At 48.1% G+C, this 17,235-nt stretch overlaps 1 protein-coding gene across 2 annotated transcripts in view; it reads right to left on the minus strand.

Moving 5' to 3' along the window:
* The window catches only part of NCKAP1L (NCK associated protein 1 like), an 84,376-nt gene that overhangs the window by 39,042 nt on the left and 28,099 nt on the right, over positions 1-17,235 (minus strand). For both annotated transcript variants that reach the window (XM_084836520.1, XM_084836521.1), the window contains exons 17-26: positions 15,778-15,910; positions 14,732-14,851; positions 12,050-12,189; positions 8,385-8,516; positions 5,743-5,961; positions 4,752-4,882; positions 3,467-3,564; positions 2,828-2,921; positions 315-397; positions 16-96 (exon numbers count right to left, since the gene is read on the minus strand). In XM_084836520.1, coding sequence (XP_084692646.1) covers positions 16-96; positions 315-397; positions 2,828-2,921; positions 3,467-3,564; positions 4,752-4,882; positions 5,743-5,961; positions 8,385-8,516; positions 12,050-12,189; positions 14,732-14,851; positions 15,778-15,910 — 1,231 coding nt within the window. The remainder of the gene's footprint in view (positions 1-15; positions 97-314; positions 398-2,827; positions 2,922-3,466; positions 3,565-4,751; positions 4,883-5,742; positions 5,962-8,384; positions 8,517-12,049; positions 12,190-14,731; positions 14,852-15,777; positions 15,911-17,235) is intronic.

A 17,235-nucleotide genomic window follows, 5' to 3' on the forward strand; every position in this document is an offset into this window, starting at 1 on the left:
GTATTGAAAATTTACCTTTATGTCCATGTCAGGGTTGACAAATTCCTTCAGGCACTCGATGGGGCCCATCAGGAAAGGGCAGTGACTGGTGAAGACCTGTCAAGAGCCAGAGGGCAAGAAATGATGAAAGAGAGGGGAAGCATTTACTCATCATGCTCCTTGTAATGCTACACTACCTGCCTTTCCCAGAGGTCCTCCATCACCCTGATGCGTTTCCATCCTGCATCACCAGAAACAAACCCAAACAGTAGGAAGGGACACATTTGCTCTGGGTGTCCCTGTGTCTACATGCACACAGGTGTGCAAACACTCACCTCTCGAAGGCCCTCCTGCGCCATGGACCGGAACCACAGAATCTCCCCAATGATGGTCATCCTCTTCAGGACATTTTCTGTGGCTAGGGAGAGCAACATGGTGATTGGTCCCGATTTTCTAGGAGCCACAACATTCCTAGATGTACAGAACCTGCTTGGGATATACCTATGAAAAGCAGCACAGTCTAACCACTTTAAACAGAAACCCCACTCAGGATGTGCAATACGGCTGGCGTTATTTGGATTTTAGGCACTGCGATAGCAGGGCGGCGCCTCTTCTGGAAGCTGCGCATTGCGGCCAGAGCAAGAGATAGATCTGAGCTGCAGCTGATCTGTAACGTTTTCAGAGATGGGAGTCACTCATTGCTTCTTTGTCCCAGAATGCAAGGAGTCATCTGTTATTTTATTTACTTACTACATTTCTATACCGCCCAATAGCCAAACCTCGTGAAGAAATGTAAAACTTTTAAAAGTTTAAAACAGAATAAAACCAAAGTAAAAACCAGAGTAAAAGCCAGCAGCAGTGTGAAGGTCTAAAAATACAACAACACATTTAAAAACAAAACTGAAAGACTAAGAAGCCTGGGGGGAAAAGGTCTTCACCTGGTGTCAAAAAGACCACAATGTCGAGACCAGGCAAGCTTCTTTGAAAAGGTCCTTTTCTTAATAGCCACCCGCCTCACCCAGGGGCAACTGAAGAACAGCTTCTGAAGGGTCCAGACAGATATATGGGGTTGATACCTGCAACACTTGCTAATAACAAGGCAGCAGGAGATGACGGTATCCCAGCTGAACTGTTTAATATCTTGCAAGATGATGCTGTCAAGGTGATGCATGCCATATGCCAGCAAATTTGGAAAACACAAGAATGGCCACCAGATTGGAAAAAATCAACTTATATCCCCATACCAAAAAAGGGAAGCACTAAAGAATGTTCAAACTATCGAACAGTGGCACTTATTTCACATGCCAGTAAGGTAATGCTCAAGATCTTGCAAGGTAGATTCCAGCAATTCATGGAATGAGAATTGCCAGATGTACAAGCTGGGTTTCGAAAAAGCAGAAGAACTAGAGACCGAATTGCCAATATCTGCTGGATAATGGAGAAAGCCAGGGAGTTTCAGAAAAACATCTATTTCTGTTTTATTGACTATTCTAAAGCCTTTGACTGTGTGGATCATAACAAATTGTGGCAAGTTCTTGGTGGTATGGGGATACCAAGTCATCTTGTCTGCCTCCTGAGGAATCTGTATAACGACCAAGTAGCAACCATGGACTGGTTTAAGATTGGGAAAGGAGTACGGCAGGGTTGTATTCTCTCACCTTACCTATTCAACCTGATATTAAAGGGAACGATATTAAAGGCAAAACTGAAGTCCTTTGGCCACATAATGAGAAGACAGGATACCCTGGAGAAGATGCTGCTGCTAGGGAAAGTGGAAGGCAAAAGGAAGAAGGCCGACCAAGGGCAAGATGGATGGATGATATTCTGGAGGTGACGGACTCGACCTTGGGGGAGCTGGGGGTGGCAACGGTCGACAGGAAGCTCTGGCATGGGCTGGTCCATGAAGTCAGGAAGAGTTGGAAGCGACTGAACGAATAAACAACAACACCTGCAACACTTACCAATGACTCATTCGGTCTGCAGTTACCATTTTGAGTCTACACTATAGTCCTCCTGGCCACAAGATCTGCCTAATTTTTGAACTTTTCTGTTCCTTCCCCCATCACCTGCCTCTTATACCACCTAGCCTGGTGAAGTGTTCAGTCTTTAGTGGCATAGTACTAATATAGGTATTGCCTAATTGTGGATTTAGAATTTTCCTGCCTGGATTTTTTTTTGTTTTACTCATGGATCAGTGTGCCTATCTGGGGGGGTGAGGGGGTAATGTGGGTTTACTGAACATTCCACCCACATATACAAACCCGTGCTCCTGAATCCCTCTGCCTCTTTGCAGCAGCTTAAAAAAATGTTGATGCTTTCAAGCAGTGAAGTCCTATGTCAACCATTGCTTCAAAGAGGAACAGCCAAGGAGCATCTCTACATCAGCCTAAAATCCCGCGTTTAAAACGGGGCTTTCTGCTTCCATTTTAAATGCAGGACCATAACGGACTCCCTTTATACGCGCATCCTTCCCCGCCCTTTCCCCCTCCTTTTCCCCCTATCTGAGTCTTCCATAAGTTCCATTCTACTGCCCGTATGGTCTAGTTCCTCCTATTGCAGCTTTTCCTCTTTTCAGGAGGGAGCTCAAGTGGAACTCAAGTGCAGTAATTTGATAGGTCATTATTTCCAACCTTTTGAAAAATCGAATAAAGTACAGGAGATGCCTTGGAGGTTGACAATGTCATCTAAAGGACCCGCAAATTTCCATGAGTAACCAATCTCAATAGCAGGATAAAAGCTCTGTGTGAAGAAGCACAAAAGCCATCACTCCAAAGTTAGCCCCACCTAATGAGTGTTTGGTAGTTTCTGGGGCAGGAAATGGAAGACCAGGGCCATGCAGGATCCTTACCAGTTAGACGGGGCATTAGAGCTGCCATCTGCTCCGGATGATAGAAGTTAGATCGGATCTGAACCAGTACATCCATATTCTCCGTCACTAGTTTCTAGGAGGAAAATTTTATTATATCATATGGAGACTTGGAAAATGATCATGTCTTTAACAGGACAGTCCAAAACTAACATGGTTCCTGAAGCTGTGCATACAAACCCCTCCCTCCCTCTCGAGGCCTTACCAAACTGGTTGATTCAGCAAAGGGGGAAAGAGTCTTAAGGGTTCCACCAGGAGGTGCATAACATACCACCTCGCCACACTGCACGACAGGACAGCATTCCCATCAATGGGTGCGTGACTGTTTTGGTCTTGTGGCTCAGGTGTGCATGAGAGTGGAGGAACTGATAGGGGGAGGTGTAGCACAGTGCAAAGATAACAGTTCTGCTAGTATATTTCAGCTCGCGTAGGCAAAGACTTAGAGAAACTCACTCAGACAACGAGTAATCCTGGTCCAATCCGCACATTTCTCCCCAAGAGAATTTCTAGCACCTGGCACCTCTGCTCTGGTCAGTGCCCCTGTTCTCCCTCACCGTATGGGTCCGAGGTTTGCTGAAAGACAGCAAATCCTAGCTTGCTTCCCCAGTCCTGGCTTCGTACCTTCAGCTCCACCATCTGCGAGGTGATGTGCCACATGAGGTTATCGCTTAGGAACTTCATTCCATAGGGACCGAGCAGCTCAGCCAACGCTCGCATCTCTGCACAGGAAGGAAAAGGCGTGACGTGGTCCTTTTAGAAACCCAACAGTATAATCTGCACACACGTGGTGGCCATAGTGCAACCTCTCTTTTGATCACTTTTCCCAGGGGATGTCAGGTGTTGATTCCTCCTTTGATTACGGAGGCAGCAGCAGAGGCCTTAGCCAACCAGGTGGACAGAAAAGCCTAACAGGTCCTCGGCTCAGCCCTCTGCATGACATTTCAAGCTCTCATTGGTTCTCAGACCTGTCTTCTGCTTGGCTGGAAACCAGCCTTGAGACACACACGCCCACCCTGCTCTTGCTTCTAACTGCCACTGCTGAGGCCATTAGATGGAGAGGAAGCAGCAACCCTTCCACTGTGTTTACATCCAACTCCCACTGAACTTTGTAACTAAGAGTAGGAACACAGAACACAAGAACACAGAAAGCGGCCTTATGCTGAGTCAGACCCTTGGTCCATCTAGCCCAGTACTGTCCACCCTGACTGGCAGCGGCTCTCCAGGGTCTCAGGCAGGATTCTTTCCTAGCCCTGCCCGGAGAAGCCGGGGATTGAACCTGGGACCTCCTGCAAGCAAAGCAGGGGCTCGACCCCTGACCCACAGCCCCTCCCCCTATTCAGTCTAGCGCCTGAATTTGCTTTTTTCTTCCTCCCTCCCAATCCCTTTTCCTTTTGTGTTGTTTTAGATTTGAAGCTGGAGGGCAGGGGCTATCTCATTCCTTATCTTTGTAAGATGCTCTGGGAGTCTTTTTGGCATGGCATAAAATGAATACCCCTCGTCTCCTGATTGTTATATGGCGGCCAGCCACTCCTTTCAGGATAGGTCAGACCTCAGTCCTGAATATTCTGGAGGTGACCACAAAACATCCAGACAAGACTACTGCATTAACCTCTGCTTCACCTGACTTCCCAGTCTCCAGCTCCCGTCTTCCCTGACTTGCGCCTCCCTCACCGCACTACGCACTGCCTCTTCAGACTGAAACATCGGCTACAACCCACATGACTCAGAATTCACCTGGGCCAAGTCAGGCTTGTTCATAGATTCCACTGCTCCTACCGGGCAACAAGGTCCAAGACCATCCAGGATAAACAGCCACTTGTTAGCCCAGCTCTTGACAACAGGTGCTAAGCTTGTGCTAAGAGCCGCTACTGCAACTCGGTCCTGTACCTTCCAGGACTAGGCCTACCTGAGATATCGGAAAACTCTTCAGCACTAAAGGTCTGCTCCCCGTCTTTGGGTACACTGACAAAGGCTTGCATTGCTGGCGAAAGGACGATGGAGCCCATACTCGCTTGGCGCAAAAGTGACTCCAGGTACCTGGAAAGAAGCAGCAAAGAAAACCTGTTACAATCTAGGTACAACCAAACGCTACCTTCCCAAACTGGGGGAGAAGAGAGGAGTCATGGCCATGAGAAAGCCTTTCTAAGAGGACTCTGGCCCAGAGGAATGAGATCAGTGACTGCCCATGCCCACATTGGCCTCTCTCTGGCATTTTCTTAAATGGAAAGGAAGAGATTCAACTATACCTGGAACCTATGCTCTAGTCTCAGTTGTATGATTGTGGCTGCTCAGTGGTTAAGGCACCCTCCAGATCTTTGGGAATACAGCTCCCACCATCCCCAGCCAGCAAGGACATTGTGTTGGGCTACAACTCCCAACATCTCCAGCCAGCATGGTTATTGTGTTGAGAGCCAGTGTGGTGTAATGCGTAGAGTATTGGATTGGGGAGACCTAGGTTCAAGTCCCCACTCAGCCATAAAGCTCAGTGGGTGACTTTGGGACAGTCATTGACTCTCAACCTAACCTACCTCACAGGGTTGTTGTGAGGATAAATTGGACAGGAGGAAGATCGTGTGCACTGCTCCTTGGAGAAAAAGGTGGGATACACATGTAACAAATACAATACAGTAAATAAATAAACAAACATGCAACCCCAGCCAGCATGGCCATGCTGTTGTTCAACACCGGGCTGGGTAAGGCTGAGTTGTGGAAAGCCCTCTGCATATGCTCAGAGGATCTTTCTTTGTGACTACCTCAAATATTCCAGGGCTGAGCCTTGGCAACGAAACCAAGCCTGGTGAGCCTTGGAACAGATTACGTCCTGCCTACTATGACGGTACAGTGGCCCCAACAACCCCTTCATTTTTCCAGACCGTCATCATGCCCCAGCCACGTACCAGTTGGTGTAGAGCGTGGTGAGGGTCTGTTCGCCATTTGCATCAAGCGACTGGGTCTGCTGCAGAAGCACGTTCCGGAGGAGGCGCCCAGTATCCAGCCCCACACGATGCATCAGGGACACCAGGAAAGTAGTGTAGGCTTGCACCCCCGCCACTACTTCCAAGGGGCGGGCTAACTCTGGAGAGCTTGGGTTTGGCTTTGCCAGCCGCACCAGGGACCTGGGGGTGGGAGTGGGGAAGTGAGTGGCATTTGGAAGTACAAAAAAAGAGAGAGAAGAAATCACAGCAAAATGGCAGCACCTCCACACTTGACATCTACCAATTAGTGTCTACCCTTCCAGCCATAATCTCCCCAATATAGCTTATGCTATATAGCTTAAGGGGCTTTCTTAAAGAGCACTGATGGCCAGGTGACATTCCAGACCCAGGAAGGTAGGTCATACCCATCTGCACGCCTGGGAATGAGAGCAAAGATCTGCTGGGGAGGAAGCAGGGAGAGCAGAAGAACATTTTGGCAGCTGTGAGTACAGCCAATGAACGAGACGCAAGTCTGAGTTTTGCAGCTAGCTGGCAAGAAGCAAACTCAGGGAGAGCTGCATTGGCTGAACACGGCTGCTTTTGGAAAACTGGTGCTGCTTTAAAAATTAAATCACGGCTTGAGCATCTACTTCCCTTGACTCACCTAATTAGCTTGCACTAAACCCAGCTCAGCTCCCTTTCAAAGAGATCAGAATTTATTTATTTATTTATTTATTTATTATTAAATTTATTAATCGCCCATCTGGCTGGTCACCCAGCCACTCTATGGTTAGAGCTTTGATGTGATCTAGGCAAGCTCAGCTCAGGGATCTTAATCTTTGCGGGTCACTTTTAGTCACTTCATTTGTGTTCCACACAAAGTAAGGGTAGGCAACCTGGTGCCCTGCGGGTGTTTTTCACTACAACTTCCATAATCCCTTAACATTGGCTATGCTTCAAGTACTTGAAAGGCTGTCACAGAGGAAGGCCAGGATCTCTTCTCAATCATCCCAGAGTGCAGGACATGGAATAACGGGTTCAAGTGACAGGAAGCCAGGTTCCGACTGAACATCAGGAAAAACATCCTGACTGTCAGAGCAATATGACAATGGAACCAATTACCTGGGGAGGTGGTGGGCTCTCCCACAGTGGAGGCGTTCAAGACGAGGCTGGACAGCCATCTGTCAGGGATGCTCTGACTTGGATTCCTGCATTGAGCAGGGGGTTGGACTTGACGGTCTTATAGGCCCCTTCCAACCCTACTATTCTTTGATTCTATGAGATGTGGGCCAAATCATTTGGAGGGCCCCAGGTTGCTTACACCTGCTCAAAGTGGTTCACACACAAAGCATTGCAAAACAATCAAAAATATAAATATGTCAACAATACATTGTTATCCATAGTATCTCCATAACAAAGAAAATTCAAAACAATTTCATAGCGGATACATAATTTAAAAAACAATAACACTCAGTATCAAAACAACTATTTCATAATTTATTACTAACAGAAAGAGAGTGATCTAGCAGAATGAGCCCTTAAAGCATGGGTAGGCAGCTTCTAGGGGTCGGGGGACAACACTGTTTCCTCCCCCACCCCCGGAACCCAACGGGACTCACACCCCAACCCCGCTGGAATTGATGCCAATGGCAAAGACACAGCAATTTTGCAAGCAAACAAGGCGTGGGGGAGTGCACACCTTGATTGCAAGCAGAATCATGCTCCCAAACATCTCCTGGGAGCACAATTCTGCTTGCAAACGAGGTGCGAGCTCCACACATGCCTTCTGCGCTTGCAAAATCGCTGTTTTGTTGCTGGAGCCTGGAGCAAACTCAGCAGCAGTAGCGTGGCTGGAAAATGGGGCATGGGGGAACAGCGTGTGGTCCATGCGCTGCCCACTCCTGTCTTAAAGAGTGAAAGAGGGAAGCAAGGGGCAGTCCTTAGTCCCACACGCATCTCAGGGACAGGATGAAACATCCTCTGACTGAGATGGAAAATGGCAACAGCTGTCTTCTCCGACGTGGTAGTCAAAGACAGCTGCTAAAGCCTGCTGCAAGATCAAAGCCGAGGTCTTCCCCTGCTTTGCAAATCAAGCTGCGCTTTGCTAAACAGGAGATGCTAGGTGGCTCAGATTTTTCAGTCTTGCAAGCAGACCTGCAGGAGATACGGTTGCCAGGTTGGAAGCGCTCAGACAACAGACTCTCTGAGAAGCAGGTGAATGGGACAGATGGCAGCACCAGCAAGTTGGGGGGGAAGGGGAGGGGGCCTGCCTGCCTTTCATCATTAGGAGTCCATATCTAACAAAAGTGGGGCCTTACTGACGTGCACCCAGTGCCACCTTCACGCACACTGCTCTGCCTATCCCAGTCATACCTACTACCAAAAGGGGGCAAAAGCTGTGGCACGGCCTTCACCAACCCAGTGTCCTTCAGATGCATTAGACCACAACTCTCGTCATTCCCAGCCAGCATGGCTGTGATGGCTGGGGATGACGGGAGTTGTGGTCTAATGCATCCGGAGGGTCCCAGGTGGGAGAAGGCTGGAGCACCACATGAACACTCTGCCATTATGGCCCATCGCTACGGGCTCACTGTCGACGCGGCTGCGTCGCTCCCTTCGTGTACCTGCTGAGACGCGCCTCCAGCTGGCTGGTGAGGTACTCCGCCGGAGTCACTAGATGCTCAAAGACAACAAAGCTGGCTACTTGGTTCAGGCTCCAGCAAACCTCAGTCAGCGTCAGGTGCAGCTTGTCCAGACTGGGAGGGAAAAAAGAAATGGCAGCTGAGAGTGGGTCAGAGCCATTGATTCCAATACCCATAGCTTCGTTTGGGGATGGAGGGTGGGGTTAGAAAAGGGAGAAGTACACATCAGGCAAGAACTTGGTGAGTCAAATTCCAGAAGCACCCAAAAGGTTAGATATAGGGTAGGATATTCCTCTTGCAGCAGGAGAACCCTGTTTCCATCACCTCAGAATATGTTCATCCATACAATTTTCTTCATCAGGGCCCTGTCTACATGGCACTGCTTTCACCCCCCACCCTGTCGCAACTGCGCAGCATTGCAGCTTCGAATTAGCTTCTGCTGGGATACACTCACGATTTACTGCACACTTCCCTAAGAGACTCGCCGTGCCCTTTTTTTTGCCATTATACTTTAATGTGAAGTTGTGCAGTCCCGTGAGTGTGGGGGTACAACGCTGCAGTGGCTGTTTTGTACTTCAGGGATTCTGTTGTGTCTAAATGTCCCTCGATAGGTAAAAAGTGGGTGTTCTGTGCTCCTTCATTTCCACACCACCTGTTTGTCAGTTCCCCAGCCTGAGACTCTCGCAATGGTTCGCACTCACAGGCCTGAGTGGTACGTGCCTACCCATCGCTCCAAAATGGAGGCCAGAACAAAGTTGGTCCTCCCCCAAGACCCCCCCGGCCCTTGGGTGCTGAGTCCAAAAGCAACCATTGCGAAGATATGAAGCTGCAAAAATGTGCGAAAGTGTGATTAAATAAATGAAAACGCCTCTCTGTGACTCTGTAACCGCGCAGCTGAAAAGGGATGGGGAGTAAAGGGGCATCACAGAGTGACACAAGCACTATGCATGCCTACAACATGCCCACTGCAAAATGCAAAGTTGGTTTAGGGAAGGGACAGACAGCTCGCAACCGTGGGGAAACCTGCAGCAAATGAAAAACATCACAGCAAAACGCCTCCTCGGAAATCCGCATTTTCTGGGAGAAAACCACGGACGGCTGTGAAGTGGTGACTATGTCATCTGTCCTGAGGGATCTCAACTCGCAGCCGCCCCAGATTAAAAGGCTCATGTAGATGGAGCCCAGGTGTGTCTTCTATTCTTTCATCATATCACTCGCCTAGCCTGATGGCTCTGAGCTTTTCTACATGAGGCTGTTAATTTGCTGTATCTACTTTCAGTTCCATTGCAGAACTGAGATCTAAGCACTACATGACATGTGTTTCCTTTCCTGCTTTTCTGCTACATAACTTCTAGGTGGCACTGTGGTGGAGTGGAATACCATAAATACACAAGTAAAAAAAGCAGTTTCTTTTGCTTTTACAAACAAATTCCACATTTTCCCTGCTCTACATTGTCTAAAGAACCCATAAACAACTGTGAGTAGGGAATGACAAGCGCACAACACACACACACACACACAGATAGAGAAAATGTAATGTAACTGGCAGACTGTATGAGAAGGCCTTGCAGGCTGTATTTGCCCCACGGGCTGAGAACTCCCTGCTGCTGTCCTAACAAGACCAGAATTCTGCCCTCCCCCACCACTAAGGACCCAACAATATTCACAACACAACCCACAATTTCCATTCCTCTATTTCTCTCCTAGAGGAGCCATAACACACACATCCTCCAAAATCAGGAACTGCATCTGTTCCCACTCCCACCCTTGTACCTCACTCCTGAGTAAACTGGCCTAAGCTCTCATTCATTACACCGTTGGCTCTAGCAAGCCTCTTCAAAAGTACCTGCAGTGGCACTATGCAGTGTTTTCAGTGGCAGAATATCCCACATGTAGCGGAAGAGGGGGCAGACATACACTGAATCCCTGTAGCTATGCTTATTACCTCTTCCAGGGGAAACATCATCCACTTATGTCTGCTTCAACCTCATTTACCACTATAACTGAGGAAGGAGAACATGGCAAGAGAGACCCGTGATTGGATTGTCTCGCTTAAAAACAAACAAACTTAAAAGCAGACAGCGGGGAGGAGGGGGCTCCCATTTTGATTGGAGCAGCAGCTTTGGACGAGGAGGTGTTTAACCCTTTCCCTCCTCTGCACCATTTTCCCAACCAAAATCCTCCCAGTCCCCAAGCTACTGGTAGCCTTGCTTTATTTAATTTAATTTAATTTATTAATTAAATTTATTAATCGCCCATCTGGCTGGTCACCCAGCCACTCTGGGCAATGTACAAAGCATATAATAAAACAGTTTAAAACAATACAATTCTACAATAAAAACATTTTCTAAAATACCCTAACCCACCCCACCCCTGAACAACCACATTTTTAATGCATGGCAGAGGCTCATTAAAGAGGGGACATGGCGGAGTTCCCTAGGGAGGGAGTTCCACAGAGTGGGGGCCACCACAGAGAAGGCCCTCTCCCTTGTCCCCACCAGTCTAGCTGTCCTGGCTGATGGGACACAGAGAAGGCCATCCGAGGCTGATCTTGTTAAGCAGCCTGTCTGGTGCTGCTGGAGGCGCTCCTTAAGATAGGCTGGGCTGGAACCATATAGGGTTTTAAAGGTCAAAACCAACACCTTGAATTTGGCCTGGAAAACAACTGGTAACCAGTGCAACTACTTCAGCACTGGAGTGATGTGATCTCACCGGCGGCTGCCTTTAATCAGGCGAGCCGCCGCGTTCTGTACCAGCTGCAGCTTCCGAACCGTCTTCAAGGGTAACCCCACGTAAAGCGCATTACAGTAGTCTAAACGAGAGACCAGGGCATGTACTACTGATGGGAGCAGATGGTCGGGAAGGAAGGGGCACAGCCGCCGTATCAGATGGAGTTGATATAGCGCTGTCCGGCTCACAGCTGACACCTGAGCCTCCATGGACAGCTGGGAGTCCAAAATGACCCCCAGGCTGCGGACCTGGTCTTTCAAGGGTAGCCGTACCCCATTCAACACCAGGTCAACATCCCCCAGCCTCCTCTTGTCTCCCACCAAAAGTACCTCGGTCTTGTCAGGGTTCAGCTTCAGCTTATTCCTCCCCATCCAGCCACTCACCGTCTCCAGACATTTGGACAGGGATTCTACGGACAACCTTGGTGAAGATTTGAATGAGAGGTAGAGCTTGTAGGAAACAGACATGTGCCTGTATCATGCCTGCCTTTTTTTCCTCCAGTGGGACTAAAAGCAGCTTGGGAGGTGCAATTTCAAGCAGGGAAATTATCTGAGGAGGGAGGGAGTTTAAACATCCCCTCGCCAGTAATCAGTGCTCCAACCAGAACTGGAATCCCCCATGGTTGCTCTTAAGTTAAACACACACACACACATGGAAATATGATCACAGACCTCCCATAGCATGATTTTTTTGGCCCTAATTACACACCCGCCCACACAAGATTGCTATAGAACAAATTTGAAACTAGCATGGTGATACTTCCTTGCAAACCAATATTATAAGTGCAGTCTCAATCTTGGCCAGTGGGCTGTTTTAACAGAATGGTCAGGCTCAAAGGTATCCAGAATATCATCAATTCAATCTTGCTGGTATGAAGAAACTTAGCCAGCAAAATCTGCGCAGGCTCGTGGCCTTACTTGGTGACCAGGCTGCGGTCCTTCCGATGACTCTCCGCACCAGGCTTGTCCCTCTCTGGCTCTCCTTTCTTGGATGATGCTTTTTGGGCTCTCTTGTTCCGGGCCTTGCTGATGGTGGCAGCACAGTGCTTGGGCAGGAGCTGGGGATGTGAAAAATGCGAGGGTGTGTGACAAAGCACGGTGGTAGCAGGGAGGGGAGCGGGGGGGATCATGATTCCAAGGACAAGGCTTGCTTCAGCAAGTATGGAAAACCAGGTGCAATGGAACCAAAGCAACCACAGACACCAAGCAGCTATGCAAGCCAGTCATTCCAAACACTCCTTGGTATACTCTCCTCCCTCCAACTGCTGGCCCCTTCCTTTGGGGGCATCCAGCATGCCCCAAATAGCAGCAATTTGCTGGATGATGTGAAATTGCCCAGACATGACAACCCCTTTCCACAAACACACATCATGCCTTTCTGAAAGGCCCAGTGGATGGGTATCATTTGGCTTTAGGATCTGAGGTGCCTTGTAGGTGTGAGGAGCAGCAGCATGGGAGCCACGTTTCCATGGGTTCGTGCCAAGCTGCTGCTATCATATTTCAAGTTCTCCCAGCCGTATGGCCAACCATGCAGGTCCTAACCACTGGATCGCTTGCCCCTAAACCCAGCCAGGCAATGACTATGCAGTTGTCTGTGCAGTTGGGGCCAGTCACATGGTTAGCAGGCATTTAAACATTACGGTAGCACCGTGAGATGAACCTGTGGAAAAGCAGGTCACATGCTGCTGCTGCATGTAAAAGGGACTTGAGTGATGCCCATATTTGAGGCCAAGGGGGAAAAATCCTTAAGCAAGAGAACATGGGTCCCCTGCTTGCCCCCTGCCCACCCCACCTGGCCGCCTTTTTTCCTCTCCAGCAGGGGTAAGCAACCTGGTGCCCTCCAGATGTTTTGGACTACAACTCCCATAATCCCTGATCAGTGACCATGCTAACTGGGGCTTATGGGCATTGCAGTCCAAAGCATCTAGAGGGCACTAAATTGCCTGCCCCTGCTCTACAGTGTGGCTGGGCTTGAATCTTTGGAGCTATTCACACAACACACTAACCCATACTCAGTGGTTGAGTGTGGGTTGTTGTTGAACTGTGGGTTGTTTGATGAACCATGGGTTACTGTGTTGTCTGAACCCATGTCTGACATTTTCCACAGTATGGCTTGTTAACCATGCAGTGTGGCTGTTAACCACCCTGAACAACCCAACAACAAACTATGGGTTCTCAAGGTGGCTTCTTTGAGAAAAACAAACTATACCGCATGGTTAACAAGCCACCCTACAGAAAATGTCCTGGGTTCAGATGACACTCTAACCCACGGTTCAACAAAACAACCCACAGTTCACAACAACCCACACCCAACCCCTGAGTGTGGGTTAGCATGATGTGGGTACCCAGTCATTGGCCATGATCACTGCCTGTGACAAACTGTGGTTTGGGTTGCATAAGCTAATTTGTGGGGGGCCGTTGAAGAGACAGCCCTGCCTTTTGGGCACAGGGTTGGACAACACTTTTATGCTATACAGCACCTTTTGTTACAAGATGGAGCATAAAGGGACAGCATGTAGACTGAAGTGGGGAGCACAATGACCCTTTGTGCATTTTGTGCATACAGACACATTGCACCCCCTTCTGGGGAGCAGGGCAGGGCTCTCAGTGTCAAGGAAGGGGTAGGTTTTGCCCCTCTCAATCTATGCTAGCCTGCATTCCATTTATTTTTTCCTACAGAAAGCACTGGGAGATATGGAGAGCCTAGCCTGCTTCTTTCATCATAGCCTCAGCTAGGTTCCATTCTTTGGTTCTGCCAGAATGCGACCAAAAGACTCCACCCAGGATCTGCTGTTTTACATACGATTTTAACTCCACTCTGAACTCTTACATTAATGTACTAGAAGAGACCCAATCACCCACCTACTACTCCCAAGTCAGACCCTTCACACATCAATGCTCCCACCCCCCTGCAGATTAACCCACCTAAACCAAACAATAGTGGCCTCAAAGAGAGAGCAGGACCATGCAAGGTACCACATGCAGTGATTCCTGCCAAGGAAGATGAATCAGGCCAGCCATTTGCAGTGCTAGGCATCTGGCAGCGTTCAAATGGGGCTATACCCACCTGGGGCCCCCTCCTCCACTTCAGTTTTGTTTCTGTGAACATTTCTAAATTCAACGTGCCCAGTGCAGGGCTGGCGGGCTGAACTGGTCATCTGTTCCACCCACCCTCCCAGCCCCATTTGTTTTCTAAGTTCAACATGCCCAGTGTGGACACGGGGCTGGCGGGCTGAACTGCTCATCTGTTCCGCCCACCCTCCCAGCCCCATTTGTTTTCTAAGTTCAACATGCCCAGTGTGGACACGGGGTTGGCGGGCTGAACTGCTCATCTGTTCCGCCCACCCTCCCAGCCCCATTTGTTTTCTAAGTTCAACGTGCCCAGTGTGGACACGGGGCTGGCGGGCTGAACTGCTCATCTGTTCTGCCCACCCTCACACCCCCCATTTGTTTGCACCCCGATTTTCAGCAATCAGAATACTTGCCATCGGACTAGCCTGGGCCACAATGAATGCCCACTGAGCCACTGCCCCCTTCCCCACTCCCTTCACCTGCCTCCCATGCCCACTCCCCAGCACCGTGAAGGAGCTGCCTCCCCACCTGCTCACTCAACTTGCACTGTTCAGCACAGGTGTCCAAGATGCACGTGCAAGCGTGGCGGGCGATCTCGTCCAGGAGGTTGTTACACAGTCCCAAGGCACAGCTCCGCAGATGAGGGAACTGGAGTGGGGAAAGAAAGACGCACCCAAGATGCCATCCTTATCATTTGCACACCTCCCTCTGATAGGCAGCAGGCACTTGTTGTTTATGTATTTGATTTACAGCCTGCCTTTCCAGTCAAAAAATGATGCTCAAGGCGGCCAACAATGCAACCTGACTTAAAAACAAATTCTGAATTAAAACATAACATAAAAACAATTACATTAAAAACAGAACAATAAAAGAAATAAACAGCACCAACTCATTAAAAACCCCTCCAGCTGTTTGAATGAAAACATATTTGCCTGTCACCAGAAGGACAATAGAGAAGGGTGGTCAACCCAGGCTCCCTTGGCAGGGAGTTCCAGAGCCTGTTCTAGTACACCGTCACAAGACAGGGACAAAAGGATGGTTTTGTAAAGGCCTGCAGTTGCTTGCTACAACATCCAGTTGTGCAAAGTGAACAGCACATTGACAAATGGGCAAACCGTGTAGCTTGAAACCAGTGGAATTTCCTCTTGGGTAACTGAGCATAGAACTGCAAGCCTAACAACATTAGTCCTACTGTGTTCAATAAGACACACTTCCTAGTAAGTACGTCAAGGGTTGCAGCCTAAATTATGCAATATAATACAGAATGAAGTATTCAGACAAGTTAATATATGCACTACTAATTGCTTTGCATAATTCATAGAGGGCAGAAAGTTCTGTTTTATAGTTATAGAATTTTGATTACCTTGATGCAGAATTATTATTATTGTTTAGGAAAGAATACCCACAATCCAGACTACACAGAAGGACAGAAAAGCCAAACTAAGTATGTAGCCCAGTAAGGGCACCCATCCACCGTGATTTCAGTTGTCAGTGGGTCTCCTTGCCTCTTTAACTCCAGCTGCTTCTCCTCCACCACCACCACCCTTCCCCCTAATGGTCAAATGCATACACACCTCCTCGGGGCACAAAGGATGGGAGGCATAGCTAAAGTCAGCACACAGAAGTGGGAAGGCAATGGCGTAGCGCAACATGGATGGTTCCTCCATGGTAGATGCAAATGACTTCTCCAAGAGACGCACATAGAAGCTGTCAATGGAATGGAGACATTGGGAATCATGGCAAATGGGAGCAATCACCTCCAAGCGTATGCTCCTGTGTACTGATGTGGGCCAACAGGAATGTAAGAACTTTAAGAAACTCAAAGCCCATTCTTAAAATCATAATGCTTGTACTGTGCCATCTTATTTTGGACTTTTATTTATGTAATGAACTTCTAAACTGCCGTTCAGGATAAATTATCCAACCAAGGCAGTTTACAATAGCCGGTAGTTTTCCTACATTTGCCCATGAAGAAGTGACTATGCATTTCCACCACGGGCTGATAACTTGAGATTGATGCAACATCTTCCACATGCATTTTTGGAAGGTTTCCAATGACACATCAGTCCACAATCTGAGCCAATTTTGAATGTCTCAAGTAAACATTTTTGTCATGGGCAAACCTGCAACCTGGTCTATTAAAATAGCAATCCATCATGAGCAATGTGGTCATGAGAAGGAGCACTCCGACTTTATTTTTTTAAAACCCAGTAAGTTCCTAGTCCATATGGCCATGGTTGCAGAGAATTCAGTTCGGAAAACTTGTTGACAATTACTTCAGTAAGTACATAGGTAATTGTTGACAATTACTTCAGTAAGTACATTTTCTACATGAGGCTGTTAATCCACAGGATGTACTTTCAGGTTCATCACAGAATCGAGATCTGAGTACTACAGGAAGAGTGTTTCCTTTCCTGCTTTTCCACTACATAACCTCTAGGTGCCACTATGGTATATCAGAATAGTGTGAATGCAAAAGTGAAAAAAGTTGCTTTTGCTTTCACAATTAAATGCTACATTTTCCTGCTCTAAAAAACTTGTCAGAAGTGCTCATTAGACATAGAAGTGAAACTGGATGTTCATGACATCATCCAAAGAACTCATAAACAACTGTGAGTAGGGAATGACAAGTGTGTGATAAATGCCGAGGAACTAAAATGCTCTGAATGATGATTTCAGTAGTCTAGATATGACTTTTTGCACTTAGCACCATAGACAAAGGCTTCTTGTGATCTCCTCTTGTCCATGACTTCCTACTTTTTATAGTAGTCATAACCAATCTTTTTGGCAAGTGTGCTACAAGTGAGGCCCAAAGTATGAGACAGTGGTACTCCATGACATATGCAATCCCCCATGCATTCTGTAATTTTGCCCTTAATCTATTGCTCCAAGGAACAGGCAACAGCACAATGCAGGAAAGGCAGGCAGGACTGGAACATGGGCCTGATGACAGACTATGGGCAGACCCAGAGGCTCTCTTGGTCTTGTCCAGGCAGGACATATACTTTTGGTGTTGACCCCACTTGGGCAAG

This window comes from Heloderma suspectum, chromosome 2 (genome assembly GCF_057233095.1).
Source record: "Heloderma suspectum isolate Gila_16-S chromosome 2, 16-S_ref, whole genome shotgun sequence".
NCBI classification, from domain to species: Eukaryota; Metazoa; Chordata; class Lepidosauria; order Squamata; family Helodermatidae; genus Heloderma; species Heloderma suspectum.